Source organism: Oncorhynchus clarkii, chromosome 19 (assembly GCF_045791955.1).
Source record: "Oncorhynchus clarkii lewisi isolate Uvic-CL-2024 chromosome 19, UVic_Ocla_1.0, whole genome shotgun sequence".
Taxonomy (NCBI): domain Eukaryota; kingdom Metazoa; phylum Chordata; class Actinopteri; order Salmoniformes; family Salmonidae; genus Oncorhynchus; species Oncorhynchus clarkii.
Window position 1 is genome coordinate 56,920,135 of NC_092165.1, and position 20,136 is coordinate 56,940,270.

The window sequence follows — 20,136 nt, forward strand, 5'->3', positions numbered from 1 at the left end:
ACACTCACTTGCGCGAGTCGACTCCAAGCTACCCATGAACGGTGATGCGCATGCTCCATGCGTAAGATCCGTCCTCGAGGAAGGATGAATGTTATTGTTCATTTTAAAGATGGCGGCGGAGGGAGGAGGGAAGGAGTTGAACGAAATTAAAACTCAGTTCAATACACGGGAAGGCGTCTATAAACTCCTCACTCACTCCGAATATAGCCGCCCCAACAGGGTGCCTTTTAATTCCCAGGGTTCAAACCCCGTCAAAGTCTCCTTCGTCAACGTCAATGACCAGTCTGGTAACGGCGACAGAATATGTTTTAATGTGGGCCGGGAACTGTACTTCTACATCTACAAAGGCGTTAGAAAGGTAGGTAGCTAAACATTATTTTGTCAGCTTGCTTATAATTGATGTGTCTTAATTGATGACCACAGTGTTGTCCAATTTTCATGGTTTATGACTAATGCACAGCACTGTGTCCTAATAGCACCACCAGTCTGTTCTCACTGCACAGTCCTCCTCGTCCAAAAGTGTTGTGGTATGCACAGCGAGCCAGCTAGCAGACTGGCTAACTCTAATCTGACAGTCACCGTTAGGTTGTAACATCTATCGACGCACCATGGACATGGTGTACATTTGGCTAGAATCCCAATATTGGCAGTGAATGCATGCTCGTGACATCACAAGAGTGACCTCTATTTGTACTTCCACTTGGGTGGTGACTTACAGTGCACGGATGCCCTGTCTGATGTGACCTAGGAAATCTAGCCTTTAAAGGTGTTAAGCTAGCTACATGACTGCTTAAACAACAGTTGTGGCATCAAGAACAAGGTGTTGTTGTGAATTAATTTGCACAATTACTTGACATTTACATACATATGAAGATGTTCAATAACCCGAATCTAAATCTGCATACAAGATTTCCATTAACTTCCAATGATGTGTCGGTGTGGTGACAGGAAGTGCTTCCTGGAGTTCAGTCAGACAGAGGGGCATCTTAGTGAGTGAGTTGCTGTGAACTTTTGGACATGACAAGTTGATAATGCAGGACTACAGGTGCTTGATCCTATTTTCCTCAGTGTGGCAGATAGTAGACCAAATCTATAGTTTTTAATTTCTTCCAAGTGTGTAAAGAGATCTAAACTTCTACAATATTCACAAAGACTATACAGGTGCATCAATTCTATTTTGCCCTGTTTATCAAAACTTGTCAACAATCAACTGACTGGCTTTCTTGATGTCTATAGTATTCTCTCTGGTATGCAATCTGGTTTCCGCTCGGGTTATGGATTGTGTCACTGCAACCTTAAATGTCCCTTAAAACCTCTTTGAACCACCCCACCCGGATCCGGGATAATTGTCATCAGCAACGCTGAATAGCATAGCGCAACAGTCAATTAATATTACTAGAAAATGTTCATGAAATCACAAGTGCAATATAGGAAAACACAGTTTAGCCTTTTGTTAATCACCCTGTCATCTCAGATTTTGAAATTATGCTTTACAGCGAAAGCAATCCAAGCGTTTGTAAATTTATCGATAGCCTTGCATAGCATTATGTACACTTAGCATCAGGAAGCTTGGTCACGAAAATCAGAAAAGCAATCAAATTAACCGTTTACCTTTGATGATCTTTGGATGTTTTCACTCACGAGACTCCCAGTTACACAGCAAATGTTCCTTTTGTTCCATAAAGATTATTTCTATACCCAAAATACCGACGTTTGTTTGTTGCGTTATATTCAGAATTCCACAGGAAAGAGCGGTCACGACAACGCAGACGGAAATTCCAAATAGTCTCCATAATGTCCACATAAACATGTCAAAGTTTTTTATAATCATTCCTCAGGTAGTTTTTTAAATATATATTCGATAATATATCAACCGAGTGTGTAGCTTTTTCCATAACAGCGGGAGGAACAATGGCCGTCTTACTTAATTGCGCACCAACTCACTCTGAGAGCCCCCACCTGTCCACTTACGCAATGTGATCCTTCACGCTCATTTTTTTAAATAAAAGCCTGAAACACTGTCTAAAGACTGACACCTTAGGGAAGCCACAGAAAAAGCAATATGGTTGATATCCCTTTAAATGCGCAATAGAGATGCATAAGAACTGAGACTTCAAAAACAGGGGCACTTCCTGATTGGATTTTCCTCAGGTTTTAGCCTGCAATATCAGTTCTGTTTAACTCACAGACAAAAGTTTGACAGTTTTGGAAACTTTAGTGTTTTCTATCCCAATCTGTCAATTATATGCATATTCTAGAATCTGTTCCTGAGAAATAGGCCGTTTACTTTGGGACCGCAATTTTTCCCTCTAGCTTCACGAGGTCCCTTAATGATGTCATCATTGCCCTTGATTCTAAGCAATGTTGTGCTGCTATTTTTATTGAATTTGATACAGGCGACCATTCCATTCTTGTGGGCCGGCTAAGGAGTGTTAGTGTCTCTGAGAGAGGTAGTTAGTAAACCAAGCCAAGGATCCCTCAAAGAGTGCAGTGTATAAAGTCAGAACATCTGCTGTCTCAGCCACTGCCTATCACCAAGGGTGTACCCCAAGGCTTGGGCCTAGGCCCCACGCTCTTCTCAATTTACCTCAACAACATAGCTCAGGCAGTAGAAAGCTTTCTCATCCATTTATGTGCAGATGATAGTCTTATACTCAGCAGGTCCCTCCCAGGATTTTGTGTTAAATGCTCTACAACAAAGCTTTCTTAGTGTCCAAAAAGCTTTCTCTACCCTTGTTTTGAACACCTCCAAAACAAAGGTCTTGTGGTTTGATAAGAAGAATGCCCCTCTCTCTACTGGTGTGATTACTACCTCTGAGGGTTTAGAGCTTGAAGTAGTCACCTCATACAAGTACTTGGGAGTATGGCTACTTGGGAGTATGGCTAGACCGTACGTGATGTATTGTTGTTTCTACCTTTTTGCCCTTTGTGCTGTTGTCTGTGCCCAATAATGTTTGTACCATGTTTTGTGCTGCTGCCATGTTGTGTTGTCATGTGTTGCTGCCTTGCTATGTCGTTGTCTTAGGTCTCTCTTTATGTAGTGTTGTCTCTCTTGTCGTGATATGTGTTTTGTCCTATATTTTATTATTTAAAAAATAATAATCCCGTCCCGGCAGGAGGCCTTTTGGTAGGCCCTCATTGTAAATAAGAATTTGTTCTTAACTGACTTGCCTAGTTAAATAAAGTAAAAATATATTTTTTAAATGCTAAAGCGTGTACCTTTCTGACATTCCCTAACTGTAATATACCATATGGGCCTATGGTTGGAATAGGCCTATGCAAAAACAGCTGAGCTGTCTGGAGACACATGAAAACTTTCCACTCTAAAACTTTCCGATCTGCTGTCTGATTCTTTATGTCAGTATTGTTCATAACACCGCATCAAGCCCCCCTACCCCCCCCCCTGAGACACTACATTGTTATGTTAGGCCTTTATTTCAGGAAGATATTTTTTTACGGGTGTCTTTTTGATGTCCTCTGATTATTACAATTGATTGTACTGTAATGCAATTAAACTATTGACTTCAAAGGCTGCGTCATAGACCTAGTTACCACTTCAAAAGGCCTTTTGTGTTTGCTGTCATGTTCAAAGAATTCCGTGTCGTCATGAGCACTCTACTCAAGTTGGCTTCGTTGCTTTTGCATGCCACCCTTGATGCTTTGATCTGCGATTTGACCAGGAGCCGAAAACTGAAAAGATTAGGGCAGTAACCGTATCTCACTGGGGTTTTTTTTTTTGTACTCTTTTCTTTCAGGCGGCTGACTTGAGCAAGCCTATCGACAAGAGGATATACAAGGGTACACAGCCCACATGTCATGACTTCAACCACCTGACAGCCACGGCGGACAGCGTCTCCCTGCTGGTGGGCTTCTCGGCAGGCCAAGTGCAGCTCATCGACCCCATCAAGAGGGAGACCAGCAAGCTCTTCAATGAGGAAGTAAGTTGTCATGAAAGTCTCCAAATGAAATGTAAAGCCACATAAAGCTGTGATTGGCCAAAACCACCACAGATTGGGGTAGAGAGAGAAAGGGTGTTTAGTTACTGACTTCAAATGTACATTTTTTGACATAACTTAATGAAGGCCATTGTTGCTTACATGTGCATTTTAACATGTTTTGTTCCTTCTCTCCCTCCTCCTTTTCTCTCCCTCCTCCCTTTCCTCCTCCCTTTCTCTCCCTCCTCCCTTTCTCTCCCTCCTCCCTTTCTCTCCCTCCTCCTTTTCTCTCCCTCCTCCCTTTCTCTCCCTCCTCCCTTTCTCTCCCTCCTCCCTTTCTCTCCCTCCTCCCTTTCTCTCCCTCCTCCCTTTCTCTCCCGAAATGCTTTCCCCAGAGACTAATAGACAAATCCAGAGTGACTTGTGTAAAATGGGTGCCCGGCTTAGAGAGGTTGTTCCTAGTCGCTCATTCCAGTGGAAACATGTACTTGTACAACGTAGAAAACACGTGCGGCACCACGGCGCCTCACTACCAGTTGCTCAAACAGGGCAAGAACTACTCGGTGCACACGTGTAAGAGCAAATCCACGCGCAACCCTTTGCTCAGATGGACGGTGGGCGAGGGAGCGCTCAACGAGTTTGCCTTTTCACCCGACGGGAAGTTTCTGGCGTGTGTCAGCCAGGACGGCTTCCTTCGGGTCTTCAACTTTGACGCGGTGGAGCTGCACGGGACCATGAAAAGCTACTTTGGGGGTCTGCTGTGCATGTGCTGGAGTCCGGACGGAAAGTACATTGTCGCCGGGGGCGAGGATGATCTGGTGACCGTGTGGTCGTTTGTGGACTGCCGGGTTATCGCGCGCGGTCACGGACACAAATCATGGGTCAGCGTGGTGGCGTTTGACCACTACACAACCAGCGTGGAGGATGCAGACCCTATGGAGTTCAATGGCAGCGACGAGGACTTCCAGGGCCTCCACTTTGGTCGCGACCGGGCCAACAGTACGCAGTCCCGGCTCTCCAAACGCAACTCCACAGACAGTCGGACAGTACACACCACGTACAGGTTTGGCTCAGTGGGCCAGGACACTCAGCTGTGCTTGTGGGACCTCACAGAAGATATACTTTTCCCCCACCTCCCACTTTCCCGGACAAGAACACACACCAATGTGATGAACGCTACCAGCCCCCCGGCGGGAGGTGAAGTCGCTGGTGACATAGTAAACAATGTGAGTAATAACCCTAGCACGAACGATAGCGGCGCCAACACCCCCAGTAACTCCCTCTCCTCTCCCCTGCCACGCTCCAACAGCTTACCGCACTCGCCAGCTATGACTGCCAACAACAAGAGCAGTGCCATCGCCTCGGGTGTCAGCAAGTTTGCAACACTCTCCCTTCACGATCGCAAAGAGCAGCACCAGGAGACCGACCACAAACGGAACCTCAGCATGGGTCACATTAACAGCAAGAGCAGTGACAAGCTCAACATGCTCACCAAATCCAGAACAGACCCTGCAAAGACTCTGGGGACACTGCTCTGTCCCCGCATGGAAGACCTACCCCTACTAGAGCCTCTTATCTGTAAAAAGATAGCACATGAGAGACTGACTGTCTTAATATTTCTTGAGGACTGTATAGTGACAGCTTGTCAGGAGGGATTTATTTGGACATGGGCGAGGCCTGGAAAAGTGGTAAGTTCTTTTTGAATAGAATTTAAGTTCTGCATAATACCCATGCATTTCTCTTTGTGGTTAGTTTGGGCACTGCAAGGATCCATTTTGAAAACTTTTGTATATTTGTGAACATTTTGGACAGCGTTGTGTTGTGACATACTGCATGTGTAGGAGATCCCATCTCAAATCTGTCTGTATGTGTGTAAGTTTTGTGTTCATCTGCCACCCCATGCAAAGCCCATACATTTTCAAAATATGAATAATGGTTAGACACTTGTATTATGTACAATCAAGTCACCTGGTGGATAAGTAAGTGCACTTAGGCAGCCCTCCTTATCAGTGGAAAGAAGACATTGATCACAACCGAGGGTGTTTGTGTGCATCGGCTCGAAAACACCCATTTTGACTCATTACCATCCCACAATGCACCGCAGCATAACCAAGCAAGACCTCTGCACGCTCACCCACTACACAGATTCTTTCAGCTTTCTACGTTAATGCATTATATTCACTGCATCATGCACTCACTAACTGCTGTGCAAAGGCCATTTGAATGCAGGAAAGTAGGAGAAGGAAGATGGGGGGGTTGATTCATTTGATGCTTTGAAAACTTTCCCCAATGTCAAATCTCCTTGTTTTCCTTTCCAGGGTTTGTCATCCCAAAAGCAAGCAGTCTCTCCCAGTGGAACGATAATATAGCCAACACTATTTCTGCTGCTAAGAAACCTGCATTACACCAGAGCCTGGTGCTGCTCTTCACCCCACAATGCATTGCAAGTTTTTTCCTTTCTCTTGTTACTTTTTCTATTCTCTCTTTATTTTTTTGGTTATCATTCACATGGTCTAGATGGTAGAAGTATTCAAATACAGAAATGGAAAGAGTGTGGAGATATTTTGGACAGTAATTCTAATGTATTTTCTGGATTTAAAAAAAATGTGTTTTTTTTGTTTGTTTTTTTCTCTTTTCGCTCCCACATCTGGACTTTCAGCTTGGCTTAGTTAGATGCAAACCAATCAAATTATGCTTGTGTTTTAAAATGAGAGTTCACCCAACTTTCATAATTCCTATGCAAGTGGTCCATGGACCAGGAGTGACTGCCACCAGCCGCTACAGTAAAGTAATGGAGTTCCATGAGTTGCTCACCAACCATAGTCTAAAAACTGCACACAAAAATCAATTTGTTTAGCCTTTATGATTTTGAAGATGTGCACTGTCAAAAGTTATTAAAGTTGCTAGAGTCCCAACTATTTTCTTGACCTAACTACAGACCATCACAGGTTTCGGTGTGCCTTGGCCTTCCGTTCAGAAGACAGTCTCAGTCATCGTAGGTGTGGTTTTTTTGCAATCACTCCTGGCTCATAGGCTGCATTGAAGGTAAGAAAAAAGATTAACAAATTAAATTTGAGTGAACTAACCCTTTAGCATCCAAGGATTTACCTCTAACCAAATTCTTTACAAGTGTTTTATTTATTTTTATAGAATCTCCCCATTGAGAACTTTGCACAGATTTTGTTACAGTGACTGCAAAAACCACACCTACGATGACAGACTGTCTTCTGAATGGAAGACGAGGCACACCGAAACCTGTGATCGTCTGTAGCTCGGTCAATACTAAACAAAAATATAAATACAACATGAAACGATTTCAACTATTTTAACGTGTTACAGTTCATATAAGGAAATCAGTCAATTTAAATAAATTCATAAGGCCCTAATCTATGGATTTCACATTACTGGGAATACAGACATGCATCTGTTGGTCAGATGCCAACAAACAAAAGAAGTAGGGGCGTGGATCAGAAAACCGGTCGGTGTCTGGTGTGACAATCATTTGCCTCATGCAGCGCGACACATCTCCTTCACATAGAGTTGATCAGGCTGTCGATTGTGGCCTGTGGAATGTTGCCCCTCAATGGCTGTGTCGAAGTTGCTGGATATTGGCGGGAACTGGAACACGCTGTTGATCCAGAGCATCCCGAACATGCTCAATGGGTGACATGTCTGGTGAGTAACGCAACATGTTGGTCCCATTTTTAATGAGCTGAAATAAAAGATTCCAGAAATGTTCCATGTTCCATGTTCCATGAAAAAGCTTATTTCTCTCAAATTTTGTGCGCTTATTAGTTTAAATCCCTGTTAGTGAGCATTTCTCCTTTACCAAGATAATCCATCCACCTGACAGATGTGGCATATCAAGAAGCTGATTTAACAGCATGATCGTTACACAGGTGCACTGTGGACAGTAAAAGGCCACTTTAAAATGTGCAGATTTGTCACACAACACAATGCCACTGATGTCTCAAGTTTTGAAGGAGTGTGCGATTGGCATGCAGAAATGACCAACAGAGCTGTTGCCAGAGAATGTAATGTTCATTTCTCTACCATAAGCTGCCTCCAACGTGGTTTTAGAGCATTTGGCAGTACAGCCAACCGGCCTCACAACCGTAGGTCACGGACCATGTGTGATCACAACATCCCAGGACCTCCACATCCGGCTTCTTCACCTGTGGGATCATCTGAGGAAGGGTGGGGGATTCTCAGAAGTATTTCTGTCTGTAATAAAGCCCTTTTGTTGGGGAAAACGTATTCTGATTGGCTTGTCCTAGCTCCTAAGTGGGTGGGCCTATGCCCACCCATGGCTGCGCCCCTATCCACTCATGTGAAATCCATAGTTTAGGGCCTAATGGATGTATTTCAATTGACTGATTTCCTTCTATGAACTGTAACTCAGTAAAATCCTTAAATTGTAGCATGTTACGTTTTATTTTTGTTCAGTATAGTTTATTAGAGGAAAATGGCTTTACATTTTGGGTGTGCAATAACTCTGACAGCTGTTAGGAAGGGAAATTATTAAAAACCTTTTATATCTAGTAAAGGAACACTCGAAAACTATATTTTGGTATTTTTGTTGTTGATATAGTCCCAATGTTTTGCATGTCAGCAATCAAGTTTTCAAGATGTGTAACTTTCAAAATTAAATATACCGGCTGTATTTCTGTACTTTTAAGTTATACAGTACAAGTCAAAGGTTTAGACACCTACTCATTCAAGGGTTTTTCTTTATTTTTACTATTTTCTTCATTGTAGAATAATAGTAAAGACATAAACGATTACATAACACACATGGAATCATATAGTAACTAAAGTGTTAAACAAATCAAAATATATCCGAGATACTTCAAAGTAGCCACCCTTTACCTTGATGAGCTTTGCACATGCTTGGCATTCTCTCAACCAGCTTCACCGGGAATGCTTTTCCAACAGTCTTGAAGGAGTTCCCACATGCTGAGCACTTGTTGGCTGCTTTTTCTTCACTCTGCGGTCCAACTTATCCCAAACCATCTCAGTTGGTTTGAGGTCGGGTTATTGTGGAGGCAAGGTCATCTGATGCAGCACTCCATCACCTTCCTTACTGGTCGAATAGCCCTTACACAGTCTGGAGGTGTGTTGGGTCATTGTCCTGTTGAAAAACAAATGATAGTCCCACTAAGCACAAACCAGCTGGGATGGCATATCGCTGTGGTAGCCATGCTGGTTAAGTGTGCCTTGAATTCTAAATAAATCAGTGTCACCCACAAAGCACCATCACACCACCTCCTCCGTGCTTCACGGTGGGAACCACACATTCAGAGACCGTTCACCTACTCTGCGTTTTGGTTGAAACCAAAAATCTCCAATATGGACTCATCAGACCAAAGGACAAATTTCCACTGGTCTAATGTCCATTACTCGTGTTTCTTGGCCCAAGCAAGTCTCTTCTTCTTATTGGTGTACTTTAGTAGTGGTTTCTTTGCCGCAATTTGACCATGAAGGCCTGATTCATGTAATAAGGGGTGGCAGGTAGCCTAGTGGTTAGAGCGTTGGGCCAGTAACCAAATCCCAGAGCTGACAAGGTAAAAAATCAATGTGGCAGATGGTAGACCAAAAACAAAAATCTGTCGTTCTGCCCCTGAGGAAGGCGCAGAAAACGTGGATGCCAATTCAAGGCAGCCCCCCGCACCTCTCTGATTTCAGAGGGTTTGGGTTAAATGCAGATGACACATTTCAGTTGAAGTCATTCTGTTTTACAACTGACTAGGTATCCTCCTTTCCCTAATGTTGATGTCTGTTACTTGAACTCCGTGAAGTATTTATTTGGCTGGTACAGTAAAACTGGGAACTCTAATGAACCTATCCTCTGCAGCAGAGGTAACTGTGGGTCTTCCTTTCCTGCGGCGGTCCTCATGAGAGCCAGTTTCATCATAGCGCTTGATTGTTTTAGCGACTGCACTTGAAGAAACGTTCAAAGTTCTTGAAATGTTCTGTATGTCTTAAAGTAAGACTTTATGTCTTTAAAGTAATGATGTAATGTTTGATCTTTGCTTATTTGAGCTGTTCTTGCCATAATATAGACTTGGTGTTTTACCAAATAGGGCTATCTTCTGTATACCACCTCTACCATGTCACAGCACAACTGATTGGCTCAAACTTAAGAAGGAATAAATTCCACAAATTAACTTTTAACAAGGCACACCTGTTAATTGAAATGCATTCCAGGTGACTACCTCATGAAGCTGGCTGAGAGAATGCCAAGAGTGTGCAAAGCTGTCAAAGGCAAAGTGGCTACTTTGAAGAATCGCAAATAAATGTTGATTTGTTTAACCTTTTTTTGGTTACTACATGATTCCATAAGTGTTATTTCATAGTTTGATGTCTTCACTATTATTCTACAATGTAGAAAATGGTAAAAAAAAATCTGAAAAACCCTGGATTGAGTGGGTGTGTCCAAACTTTTGACTGGTACTGTATATCTTAACATGCAAAACATTTTCGGACTATATCAACAATGGACTAATGAAACAAATACCAAAATATTTTTTCCTGTGTAGGGTTTTCCTTTAAGCATTTATTGTAATTATTTCAAATTTAAACCTGCTCTATCGTATTATTGGAATTCAGTGAGTGATCGGGGTAATAGCAAATTATTACTGTAGTGTAAGTTCTAATCATTTAAGGAAATGGGTATACTTCTAATGCAGAAAAATATACATTAATTATATTAAAATCTTGAGTATGCAGTTTTCTTTTCTCCTGTACAAAATTCATCCAGATGTATTTTGATATACTAGATTAATGTATTAAATGCTCAAAATAAACGCTTAAAATAATCACAATGTGCAGAAGTCAGACAAAGCTGCTGTCAACTTCACAAATATTATGAAGCTCAGGAAGTCTTAGACTATGATAAAGAAAATATATATTTTGCTTACCATCAGCAATGCTTTTCTATGTGTCCCAAAAGACCCACAGTAGGACCTTGTTCCGTGTGACACCTATTTAAGGAGTTAAGTGACTCCACACTAACCACAGAAGGAACGAATGGTGAAGTGAATATATTTTTTTGATTGTGGTTAACATTTGACACATTTTTTTATTCTTCATTAAAAAGGTATATATTCTATTACACTTGTATTGTTACTGATTTTGTTTGTCCATTTTATTGTGCAGATTGATTTTTATAAGTGCTTGGTGAAATGTTTTTACGTGTGGGTTGTAAAGATAAGATACACATCATGAAACACACTTCCACTTTGCTTGTTCAATATAACAGTAAAATAGCTTAATACTTATTTAGTAAAACATAGAAGGTATGTAAAAATGTACCCTACCCCCACCCGTGTAGGAAAGAGCTGCACTTTCTAGAGAGAAACTTTGCAGCTCTCTAGTTTTACAATACGTGCTGGGATAAGTATGGACGTACACTGTATATGCCTTGTCATTGCATATGTACAATAATACCTCCGTCTCAAATGACTTAAACAGTCTGTCACGGCATTGGAAAATCTTATGTAATATGTCATAGAACAAAAGGCAAAACATTCACAGAACTTACAAAATATGTTGCTTTTTCTCAATAGTTTGTTATACTCTTATGGCAATGCAGTCAGTCGTACAGGGGTAGGCAACCCTGTTTCTGATGGAACAGAAGGATTTTGTTCCAACTAGGCACCATACCTGATCAACTGAGGTAATTGATCAGTTTAGTGATATATTCAACCCACCTGGTCTTCCGGGTTGGTTAAATCAAAAACATGACGTGCCTGCGGCCCTCCAGACCCAGGGGCGATACTAAAACATTGAGCGTTTATGGAGTTGGTTACTTTTGTAATTGTCATGTACTTGACTATTGCTTTGGAAGTCGCAGGTGGTCTAGGAAATCTACAATTTTGATTATCATGAAGATATGCTCTGTGAGCAAAAAAAAGAGAATTTCCAAAAATCAGATTTGATCTAGCACTGGGATTCAATGCACTGTGCTGAATCAATGAACTAACACCTGCTCTTAAATATTTTGTTTTGCCCCTTCACCCACTGAATGGCACAATCCATGTCTCAAGGCTTAAAAATCCTTCTTTAACCTGTCTCCTCCCCTTCCTCTACACTGATTGAAGTGGATTTAACAAGTGACATCAACAAGGGATCATAGCTTTCACCTGGATTCACATTGTCAGTCTGTCATGGAAAGAGCAGGTGTTCCTAATGTTTTGTACATTCAGTATATCAGAGCTCGTCCTTGAAGTTCTGCTTTGCATGTGAGTAGTCATTTTCTCACTTTTGAGCAAATTTATCAACAACCGCTAAGAACATGACACAACTAGTTAGGAAATGGTTATTAACGGTCAATAGGCATTTTCTCATTTGCCTAACACTGATGACAGAGTCAAATATACTTTGTGGATCATGTTGTATTTCATCTGCCAGAATGATGACTTATACAAATTAACCCTGGTAATTATTGCTATGGGACATCCCTTTGTCCAACACCATGTTAGCAGTGCTCACAAGAAAGCAGCAGGCTTTGAAGTAGCTAAGTAGCTTTGTTCAACGATGTATAACCAAATTTTAAAAAATCAGATCAGAGTATGTACAGCAGGTGTGTTGAACACCAACAGTTCTTAAGAGTTGGGGCTCTCAGTAGCCACCAGGTTTCCTATCCAGAGGAGGCATGTAGTAGGTCTTGAAAGCAGAGCAGTGGGATTCATCCCTTGGCTGTTGGGTAAAGAGAAAAAAAACGGGGTTAAAAGAAATATATGAACAACACGCTATTCTATTGAGTCCTGAGGCTGTAAATCAAGGGTCTCAGAGTAGGAATGCTGATCTAGGATGTGTGTAGCTTTTTAGATCATAATGAATAAGATTACATGGACGGATGGGGTCTGATCCTAGACCAGCACTCCTACTCTGAGATTCTTCACACATACAGCCTCAGATGTTATTTAAGATGGGCAATAAAGTCATGTCTGTACAGGACATTTTGTCGAAGGGAGTAGACATACTAGTGATTAGAGCGTTGGGGCCAGTAACCGAAAGGTTGCTGGATCGAATCCCCGAGCTGACAAGGTAGTACATTTTTATTTTAAAATTGGTCGTTCTGCCCCTGAGCAAGACAGTTAACCCACTGTTCCCCGGGCGCCGAAGACGTGGATGTCGATTAAGGCATCACTCTGATTCAGAGGGGTTGGGTTAAATGCAAAAGACACATTTCAGTTGTACAACTGACTACGTATCCCCCTTTCCCATAGGGATGTCCTAAAATGTACACCGTAATACAGTGTGTTTACCTTAGCCAACCGGGAGTGGCACTTTTTTGATGTGATGGCTGGGAGGGACCCACGGTGAGTGATGGTGAGAACTGGCACTGTGCTAACAGGGTAGGTAATCTGGGGTGCAGGCACTACCACATTGAGCTTTGGTAATTCCACATGTGGGGCGTTGCGTCTGATCAGAGGCTCGGCAACGTGCTTTATGTTGTGCTGCAAAACAGAATAATATTATTCCATCATAAGGGACCTACCATCATAGTAGGGCAAAGTACATCCAAATTATGGAATGTTTTGTCATTTTCCCAGTATGTAGCATATAAAGACATTTTATCCTACCTTTTGTAATGTGGTTGATTACTCATAAAATGTGATGTAGGGTCAACCATTTTAGGAGATGTGTCTGTCTCTTACCTGCCTCCTGCCCTGTCTGGCCATGCGCCGCAGGTGATCCACAGAGTTGGGGGTCCCACTGCTCTCTCCTCCCTCTACAGTCACAATGGCCCTGCGCAGACTATCAGCTCTCCTCTCCGCCAGCCTGAGACAAGGACAGGAGGAGGGAAGATAGCATTTACCATATGAATTAAATTAAATACTTTCTCTCACACTACACATACTACAATTATAAAGCACAGTATGTCTGTGTTTTTATACAGTACAGTTTGTGTGCTTACCGTAGCTCTCTAAAAAATATGTGCTGTAGCGCCGCTCTTGCGCCAATGCGCTCCTCTGGGTTGTAGGTCAGCATCTGGTAGAGCAACGACAGACTGGGTGCCGAACAGTTTGGGATGAGCTGAGATATTCCACTGCCTTTCCGCAGAGGGAAGTCAAAACGCATCGCCCTAGACCTGTCAAAAAAATGTATGTACAACACTGTCACTGAGGACAATAGTTTCCACTGAACATACTGTAAGTCATTGGTCTTCATTACATGATAAGCGTATCTAACAAACGTACTGAGGGAATTTTTGAAGGAGACTGTTGTCAGGTGTACCCAAAACATCATGGATCTTGGTCACCTGATCCAACTCGTTGCTTCCAGGAAACAGAGGGCTGAGACTGAAATACACAAACATGATCGTCTGTGATGTCATCAAGGCTATTTACACAACAGCAGCTGTTCACGAATGTCTGTGGCGTCGGCCGTAGAGGAACACAACGCTAAGGCCACAACCAAAGTCTCCTACTAGAATGAACATAAGCAGTTCTGTGTCCGATTTGATGATAGATGAAAGGTACCTGATGATCTCGTAGAAAACACATCCTACACTCCACATGTCCATCTTGTGTGAGTAATAGCCGTCTGTGAGGAGGCACTCTGGGGCTCTGTACCAGCGGGTGGAGATGTACTCTGTGTGGGGAGGTTTGGAGTGCAAACTCCTGCACGAGCCAAAGTCTCCAAGTTTGAGCACGTCGTGCTATGGAAGCAACCAACCAAGTCATGGACAACATATGGTAAACAATGTTACAGTAACAGTTCTGATTTACCAAATCAGCAGGCAAGGTTTTCAGCATCATAATTTAAAAAAATAAAAATGTTTACTTACTTTGATTAGAATGTTCTCTGGCTTAACATCCCGGTGAAAGATCCCGTTGCTGTACCAAGATAACAACACAGTACAACTGTTCAGTTTTAGGGGAAGCAACAACAACAAAAAACAGACCCTTAAAACTACCTCTGTGCCAGTGAAAAGGTCTGTAGGAAATGTATTTATACACGGACAAGATCCCGTCTCCATATTTTCATTCTTACCTATGCATATGATCGAGTGACTTGCAAAGTTGGTACATGTAGTGTCTTATTTTACTTTCTGGCAAAGGTTGCTGCCTCCCTGCAAGTGAGACAAGTTAGGAATGCACAAGATAACTGAATGGGGAATAGAATTTGATGTGCTGTAGTTACAGTTGTGGTAGACGTTTTATGTCATTCACAGTAGCAGTTTTACTGTGGGTCTGACCTCGTATGAACTCATAGATGTTCATCTCCATCAGCTCACATATCAAGGACAGAGTCCCTGACTCTTTGTCACTGTAACACATTGAATGAATCAGACAAAAATGATCATGTTATTGTTCAGTTGAGGCTTCACACAAACAATTCAAAAGACAGGGACAAACATTGTACTCACAATATCAATTCATGCAGCTGAATGATGTTTGGGTGAGGGTTCAGTCTTTTCATGGCCTGGACTTCTCGCAGGTTGTTGGCCTGTTCCAGGCTGAGCAACAAACAATAAAACCATGTAGCGAAACCTGTTATTAACTCTGTAACTGACTGATAACCACCAACACGTGTTATATTGTAGAGAACATGTATCATCATGCCATTACTAATTTTCAAAGACGATTCACAAAATTGAGAGTTAAGAGTAGTTAGCTATACAGGTTAATAAACGTTAATGTACAGGCTTAGAAAAATCTGTTCTAAAAAGCAACATTGTCCCTAGCCGAACTCAACCTCGCAAGGTCACAGTCAGGGTATGTTGACAGTGACTTCCAGTTGGATAGGCAGGGTTAGGCAGGCTAGCTCAAGTTTCAAGGCAAGGGTCCATACACACAGAGGACGTAGAGCAGCTCAAGGCAAACAGCAGGCAGAACAATTATAAGGCAGCACACCTGATAGTTAGTTACCTGCTGAGTGACTGCTTCATCGTTTTACACGCATAATATTTCCCATCTTTCAGGCTTTGAGCCTTCACCACTTCTGAAAATGTCCCTTCTCCAATTTTGTTGATTATCTTGTAATCTGCATAACAAAACAGAGTTTAGACATGTAGCTAACGTGACTCTTGTAATATATATTTTTTAAAACATGCAGCTCTAGCTAGCAGCTATCTAACGTTAGCTGTATAAATATGAGAATATGAAAAGTTGCCTGGAACAGAATTTAACATGCCACGATATTTCCTAGCCAATGTAAGGTTAGCTAACGATAGCTAGTAACGTACTATCCATTCTTCAAAATGTTCACTGCACAGAAGTAGATTATCCATACTAGTCCTATATTTAAATAAAACATTGCGATAATTTCATGGAACAGCCGTGTTGTGGAAAGATTGCTAGTTGGCTGATCGAGATAGCTCCCCCAAGATTGAAAGGCTGGAGAGAGAGAAGAAAAAAACCGCCTTGCTGCTCTAGGTAGCCATGTTAGCTGGTAACCAGGCAAACCGCACCCTCAACTCTCTGACCTAAAAGGTGGATGATTGAAAACAATACATTTGTCTCGTTACAATGGTTACGCCTCGATCACACCGAAATTGCCGGTGAATTTAAGAAATGGTACGCGGCACAATTTGGATATGTGTGCAACAAAAGTGCAACATTAATAACATTCTGCTACCATCTTTGTCAAACCGTCTACGCATATGTTAGATAAATCCAACGTACACAGAACGTACAGATTCGTCCTCTGTAACGCAATAGTACAAGGCACACGCAGCGTTCCATTGGAAATTAATGTACTTCTGGTGTAACAAATTGCAAAAACACAATCGATGTGATTGAGGCGTTACAGTGGCTGGCTATCTATGCAGAACAAAAATATAAACGCAATTTGCAACAATTGGGTGGGCATATGCCCTACCCAGTTGGGAGCTAGGCCCGAACAACCGGAGAGTCAGGCACAGCCAATCAGAACACGTTTTTCCCCACATAAGGGCTTTATTACAGACATAAATACTCCTAGGTTTCAACAGCTGTCTGCGTGGCTGGTCTCACATGATCCCGCAGGTGAAGAAGCCGGATGTGGATCCTGGGCTGGCATGGTCTGTGGTTATTAGGCCGGTTGGACATACTGCCAAATTCTCTAAAACAATGTTAGAGGTGGCTCACGGTATAAAAATAAAGATACAATTCTCCGGCAACAGCTCTGATGGACCTTGCTGCAGTCAGCATGACAATTGCACACACCCTCAAAACTAAAGACATCTGTGGCATTGTGTGACAAAACGGACAATTTTAGTGGCCTTTTGTCGCCAGCACAAGGTGCACCTGTGTAATGATCATGCTTTTAATCCGTTTTTGGGCTAATTCTGGGCTATTTTATTTCAGCTTATGAAACATGGGACCAACACGTTACATGTTGTGTTTATATTCCTATTTTATATTTTTGTTTAGTATATATATATATATATATATATATATATATATATATATATATATATATATATATATATATATATACACACAGTTGAAGTCGGAAGTTTACATATACTTAGGTTGGAGTCATTAAAACTCGTTTTTCAACCACTCCACACATTTCTTGTTAACAAACTATAGTTTTGGCAAGATGGTTAGGACATCTACTGTGTGCATGACACAAGTGATCTTTCCAACAATAGTTTGCAGGCAGATTATTTCACTTATAATTCACTGTATTACAATTCCAGTGGGTCAGAAGTTTACATACACTAAGTTGACTGTGCCTTTAAACAGCTTGGAAAATTCCAGAAAAGGATGTCATGGCTTTAGAAGCTTCTGATAGGCTAATTGATATAATTTGAGTCAATTGGAGGTATTGTGGATGTGGATGTATTTCAAGGTCTACATTCAAACTCAGTGCCTCTGCTTAACATCTTGGGAAAATCAAAAGAAATCAGCCAAATCAGCCAGAATGTGTAGACCTCCACAAATCTGGTTCATCATTGGGAGCAATTTCCAAACGCCTGAAGGTATCACGTTCACCTGTACAAACAATAGTACGCAAGTATAAACACCATGGGACCACGCAGTCGTCATTCCGCTCAGAAAGGAGACACATTCTGTCTCCTAGAGATGAACGTACTTTGGTGCGAAAAGTGCAAATCAATCTCAGAACAACAGCAAAGGACTTTGTGAAGATGCTGGAGGAAACGGGTACAAAAGTATCTATATCCACAGTAAAACGAGTCCTATATCGACATCACTGAAAGGCCACTCGGCAAGGAAGAAGCCACTGCTCCAAAACCGCCATTAAAAAGCCAGACTACGGTTTGCAACTGCACATGGGGACAAAGATCGTACTTTTTGGAGAAATGTCCTCTGGTCTGATGAAAATGTTTGTCCATAATGACCATAGTTATGTTTGGAGGAAAAGGGGGGGGCTTGCAAGCCAAAGAACACCATCCCAACCGTGAAGCACGGGGTGGTAGCATCATGTTGTGGGGTGCTTCGCTGCAGAGGGGACTGGTGCACTTCACAAAATGGATGCCATCATGAGGAAGAGAAATTATGTGGATATGATTATCATACCTTTATTTCAACAAGGAACACAGACTGAGACCAAGGTCTCTTTTACAGCTGGGCCCTGCGTATACATGTTTACACATACAGTTCAGGTACAATGATTAAGAAACTACACAAGACAAAACCATCACAGATAACACAAAAAATACAGCAGCAGATTGTTACATTTACACACAGGTTATTCCCCTTGCATTACCCGAAACAGTTACAAGCAATAGAAAAATAAAAATTCTCCAATAAATGTTTAAAATGGGCAACAAGAGTCTCAAATTTAAGTTTAGTCTGCAGGCTATTCCATAGGCAAGGAGCATAACAGGAAAAGACAGCCATACCCAACTCTGTGGAAATCGCATGGGCCTCAAGTGTAATCCATGTTTGGGACCTGGTTTTAGGAATTATAATTATAATGTTGAGAAGTGATGATAGGTAGAAGGTAGTTTATTCAGAAGTGCTTTATAGACAAACACGAGAGCATGTTGTTCTCGTCTCATGGACAGCGAAGTCCAACCCACATTTTGATATAAAACACAGTGGTGAGTTCTGTAGCTAACACCCGTAATAAATCTAAGTTCGCAATGATAAGTAGCATCCAGTGGTTTAAGTGTTGATGCGGTAGCATGCATGTAGATAATATCCCCATAATCTATAACAGACATAAAAGTAGCTTGCACAATTTGTCTTCTATGTGTAGAGGACAAACATGTCCTGTTTCTATATATTGAAGCAACATCTCAAGACATCAGTTAAAGCTTGGTCACAAATGGGTCTTCCAAATGAACAATGACCCCAATCATACTTCCAAAGTTGTGGCAAAATGGCTTAAGGACAACAAAGTCAAGGTATTGGAGTGGCCATCACAAAGCCCTGAGCTCAATCCTATATATAATTTGTGGGCAGAACTGAAAAAGCGTGTGTGAGCAAGGAGGCCTACAAACCTGACTCAGTTACACCAGCTGTCAGGAGGAATGGGCCAAAATTCACCCAATTTATTGTGGTAAGCCTGTGGAAGGCTATCCGAAACGTTTGACCCAAGTTAAACCATTTTAAGGGCAATACTACCAAATACTAATTGAGTGTATGTAAACTTCTGACCCACTGGGAATGTGATGAAAGAAATAAAAGCTGAAATAAATCAGTCAACTCTTATTCTGACATTGACATTAAAATAAAGTGGTGATCCTAACTGTCCTATAACAGGGAATTTTACTAGGATTAAATGTCAGGAATTGTGAAAAACCGATTTAAAAGGATTTGGCTAAATTGTATGTAAACTTCCGACTTCAACTGTATATATACAGTGCCTTGCGAAAGTATTCGGCCCCCTTGAACTTTGCGACCTTTTGCCACATTTCAGGCTTCAAACATAAAGATATAAAACTGTATTTTTTTGTGAAGAATCAACAACAAGTGGGACACAATCATGAAGTGGAACGACATTTATTGGATATTTCAAACTTTTTTAACAAATCAAAAACTGAAAAATTGGGCGTGCAAAATTATTCAGCCCCCTTAAGTTAATACTTTGTAGCGCCACCTTTTGCTGCGATTACAGCTGTAAGTCGCTTGGGGTATGTCTATCAGTTTTGCACATCGAGAGACTGAAATTTTTTCCCATTCCTCCTTGCAAAACAGCTCGAGCTCAGTGAAGTTGGATGGAGAGCATTTGTGAACAGCAGTTTTCAGTTCTTTCCACAGATTCTCGATTGGATTCAGGTCTGGACTTTGAC

The 20,136-nt window shown here is 41.7% G+C and overlaps 2 protein-coding genes across 5 annotated transcripts; one reads left to right on the top strand and one right to left on the bottom strand.

Annotated features, from left to right (window-relative positions):
- Positions 1-61: 61 nt before the first annotated feature.
- LOC139375400 (WD repeat-containing protein 20-like) lies at positions 62-11,044 on the top strand. Of its 2 annotated transcripts, none has more exons than XM_071117152.1 (4): positions 62-358; positions 3,756-3,938; positions 4,331-5,623; positions 6,254-11,044. In XM_071117152.1, exons 1-4 carry the CDS (start codon positions 89-91, stop codon positions 6,302-6,304), a joined length of 1,797 nt encoding a protein of 598 aa, XP_070973253.1. In that variant the 5' UTR covers positions 62-88; the 3' UTR covers positions 6,305-11,044. The 2 variants fall into 2 exon arrangements, with proteins under 2 accessions (XP_070973253.1, XP_070973254.1); XM_071117153.1 differs by lacking the exon at positions 6,254-11,044 and having other exon boundaries at positions 110-358; positions 4,331-5,161; positions 5,245-5,617.
- A 1,269-nt stretch (positions 11,045-12,313) lies between these two features.
- On the bottom strand, positions 12,314-16,998 carry LOC139375401 (MAPK/MAK/MRK overlapping kinase-like). 3 transcript variants are annotated; one of them, XM_071117155.1, is made up of 13 exons: positions 16,527-16,795; positions 16,135-16,374; positions 15,818-15,932; positions 15,316-15,405; positions 15,145-15,215; positions 14,940-15,018; positions 14,734-14,782; positions 14,426-14,604; positions 14,144-14,245; positions 13,861-14,034; positions 13,601-13,724; positions 13,208-13,399; positions 12,314-12,635 (listed from the first exon to the last, which is right to left on the bottom strand). In XM_071117155.1, the coding sequence occupies exons 2-13, from the start codon at positions 16,139-16,141 to the stop codon at positions 12,558-12,560; spliced, it is 1,260 nt and encodes a 419-aa protein (XP_070973256.1). In that variant the 5' UTR covers positions 16,142-16,374; positions 16,527-16,795; the 3' UTR covers positions 12,314-12,557. The 3 variants fall into 3 exon arrangements, with proteins under 3 accessions (XP_070973256.1, XP_070973255.1, XP_070973257.1); XM_071117154.1 differs by lacking the exons at positions 16,135-16,374; positions 16,527-16,795 and adding an exon at positions 16,904-16,998; XM_071117156.1 differs by lacking the exon at positions 16,135-16,374 and having other exon boundaries at positions 16,574-16,891.
- Between the last annotated feature and the right edge of the window lie 3,138 nt (positions 16,999-20,136).

Bases quoted from the DNA above. Each gene is read 5' to 3' on its own strand.
- LOC139375400 (XM_071117152.1), top strand. From the start codon at position 89: ATGTTATTGTTCATTTTAAAGATGGCGGCGGAGGGAGGAGGGAAGGAG. The intron at 359-3,755 runs GTAGGTAGCTAA...CTTTTCTTTCAG, and splicing joins TCTACAAAGGCGTTAGAAAG to GCGGCTGACTTGAGCAAGCC. The intron at 3,939-4,330 runs GTAAGTTGTCAT...TGCTTTCCCCAG, and splicing joins GCAAGCTCTTCAATGAGGAA to AGACTAATAGACAAATCCAG.
- LOC139375401 (XM_071117154.1), bottom strand. From the start codon at position 16,949: ATGCCAGCCCAGGATCCACATCCGGCTTCTTCACCTGCGGGATCAT. The intron at 15,406-15,817 runs GTAACTAACTAT...TTTGTTGCTCAG, and splicing joins ATGAAGCAGTCACTCAGCAG to CCTGGAACAGGCCAACAACC. The intron at 14,783-14,939 runs GTAAGAATGAAA...ATCTTGGTACAG, and splicing joins TCACTCGATCATATGCATAG to CAACGGGATCTTTCACCGGG.